General features: G+C 41.9%; 1 protein-coding gene across 5 annotated transcripts in view; it reads left to right on the forward strand.

Annotated features, from left to right (window-relative positions):
- SYTL4 (synaptotagmin like 4) overlaps nt 1-2,167 on the forward strand; it is a 63,564-nt gene that overhangs the window by 49,625 nt on the left and 11,772 nt on the right. For all 5 annotated transcript variants that reach the window (XM_025039040.1, XM_015596208.2, XM_015596210.2 and 2 more), the window contains 3 exons: nt 439-617; nt 914-1,016; nt 1,553-1,714. In XM_025039040.1, the coding sequence (XP_024894808.1) occupies nt 439-617; nt 914-1,016; nt 1,553-1,714 (444 nt within the window). The remainder of the gene's footprint in view (nt 1-438; nt 618-913; nt 1,017-1,552; nt 1,715-2,167) is intronic.

Here is a 2,167-nt window from a genome sequence, read left to right on the forward strand (position 1 = left end):
TTCTGACCCATTCACATCTCTCTGCAGTTCTTGATAGCAATAAGGGATTAAAAAAACCCACAGATAATTAAGGCACCTTGTTTTAATTAGTAACTGTCTTCTTCTAGCCAATATTATAGCATATATAACATTTACCCAAAATGGACTTAAATTCACTTTATCTCTACTCCTTGCTCACCTTCCAGAATAGATAAAAATTAACAATAAAATGTATCAAAAGAGAGGAAGAGGAGAAGCTAAGATCCTAAGTGAGCCATTAGCTGATTTCTTAACTTGAACCACTTTGAGTGTGCTACCAGCTGTCTCTTATAATCTGGGTACAGGATTTTTGGCAGTGCTGGTTTGTTGCAGGGGCTTTTGAAACTTTTGTTTTCTTGAGTGACTGGCTTTATTATGAGGAAAAATGTGAGCAGACGTTTGTCTTTGCTTTATCTTCAGAGTACAATTGGCAGCATGATGAGCATCTATAGTGAAGCTGGCGATTTTGGGAACATCTTTGTAACTGGCAAGATTGCCTTTTCCCTGAAATATGAGCAGCAAACACAGACTCTGGTCATCCTTGTGAAGGCGTGCCACCAGCTGGCCTATGCTGATGAAGCCAAGAAGCGCTCTAATCCGTGAGTGTTTCTGGAACCAGACTGATGCTCTGAGATGAGAGCTCAGACCCTGGCATCTACCTGGACACTCTTGATCCAAGGTTATCACTTCCTGGGTGGACAGGCAGGTGTGATTGAGAGTGGTCAGGGGAGATGTGTGGAAGGGGCCAGAATTGGGAAAATGCAAGAATGGCATGTCTAAGAGGACTTAATGTGCCATTTTCATTTCATCATGGCATCTGTATACAGAGAGCAGAGAAGTGAAGAACGGGTTGAGAAAAGATGGTGAATTACTCAGTACTCTCCTTGGTTTCTAGGTATGTGAAGACTTATCTTTTGCCGGACAAGTCCCGCCAAGGAAAAAGAAAAACCAGCATCAAGCGGGACACCGTTAATCCACTATATGATGAGATTCTCAAAGTAAGTATCTAGACCCTGATGGAAGGAGAACTTCTTCTGTTTTGCACGCTAAGCTGTAGCTATTCCTCTCCTGTGTGGCTGGTTGACATGGTTTTCAGTAGCCATGTCTGTGTCTGGGGTTACACTATGGGCATCTGTCCATATTCTGACCTCCCAGAGAAGGGAACAAAGGCGATGATCTGGCTTTCTTGGATTATTGAGAAGTTGGAGGTTCATGTGGCCACAAATCTGTTTAAAAAGTCATTTGGGATGAGGCATCTCTGGCAGTTTTGTTTTCTTTTGTTTTTGGAATGTTCCAGTGTTCTCTCACTCACTCAAAGAAAAATTAATTTCCAGGTCCTCTCATGGATATGGTAGGTTTTTGTGAATCGGAGTGAATGGAGGCTTTGAGTGAGGAAACTGAAAGTGCATAGGGACTAGAATAATTTGATATTTAGGACTATGTACTTTGGATACAGTTGCTCAGATTTTGGAATAATCATTGCTGAGAAATTATCACTAACTAATCATCTGGGGCTTCTCTTTTTCTTTCACAGTATGAGATCCCAGAATCTCTCCTGGCCCAGAGGATGTTGCAGTTCTCAGTATGGCATCATGGTCGTTTGGGCAGAAACACTTTCCTCGGAGAGGCAGAAGTCCAGTTGGATTCTTGGAAGCTTGATAAGAAACTGGATCATTGCCTCCCTTTGCATGGAAAGGTAGTCTGCTTTAACAATTCAGATACTTTGGATGAGAGGTAGAATTGTCCACAGTGACCGCTGCTGGCACAAGTTGGTAGCGTCTTTAAATGTAGTCTTCTTTAGAGTTCTAGCGCACCCTGCTGGCGTTTCTGAGTTTAACAGTAATCTCAGATAACACTTGTGTATCAAGTATGAGTAATCTCTTCTGTGTAGGCCAGGTAAAGGATAAAGCCATAGTTTTCCTTTGAAAAGTTTTTCATATGTGTGCTAAGCTTTGCCTCCTAACCTTCTAGAGTTTGGGCATATCCTAACATCCTAACTTGAACCTCTTCTCCAAGCTAACCTTTGGGTGTATACTAATCTGTACTCCTTTTCCAAGCTAACCTTTTCACTAAAGAAATGGGAAATAAAGCAATTCATGGAGTTCCGATTTCTCTGCTCTTGGTCACACAAGCCAGGGAAATGGAGATG

The sequence above is a fragment of the Pteropus alecto genome, unplaced genomic scaffold (assembly GCF_000325575.1).
Source record: "Pteropus alecto unplaced genomic scaffold, ASM32557v1 scaffold179, whole genome shotgun sequence".
NCBI classification, from domain to species: domain Eukaryota; kingdom Metazoa; phylum Chordata; class Mammalia; order Chiroptera; family Pteropodidae; genus Pteropus; species Pteropus alecto.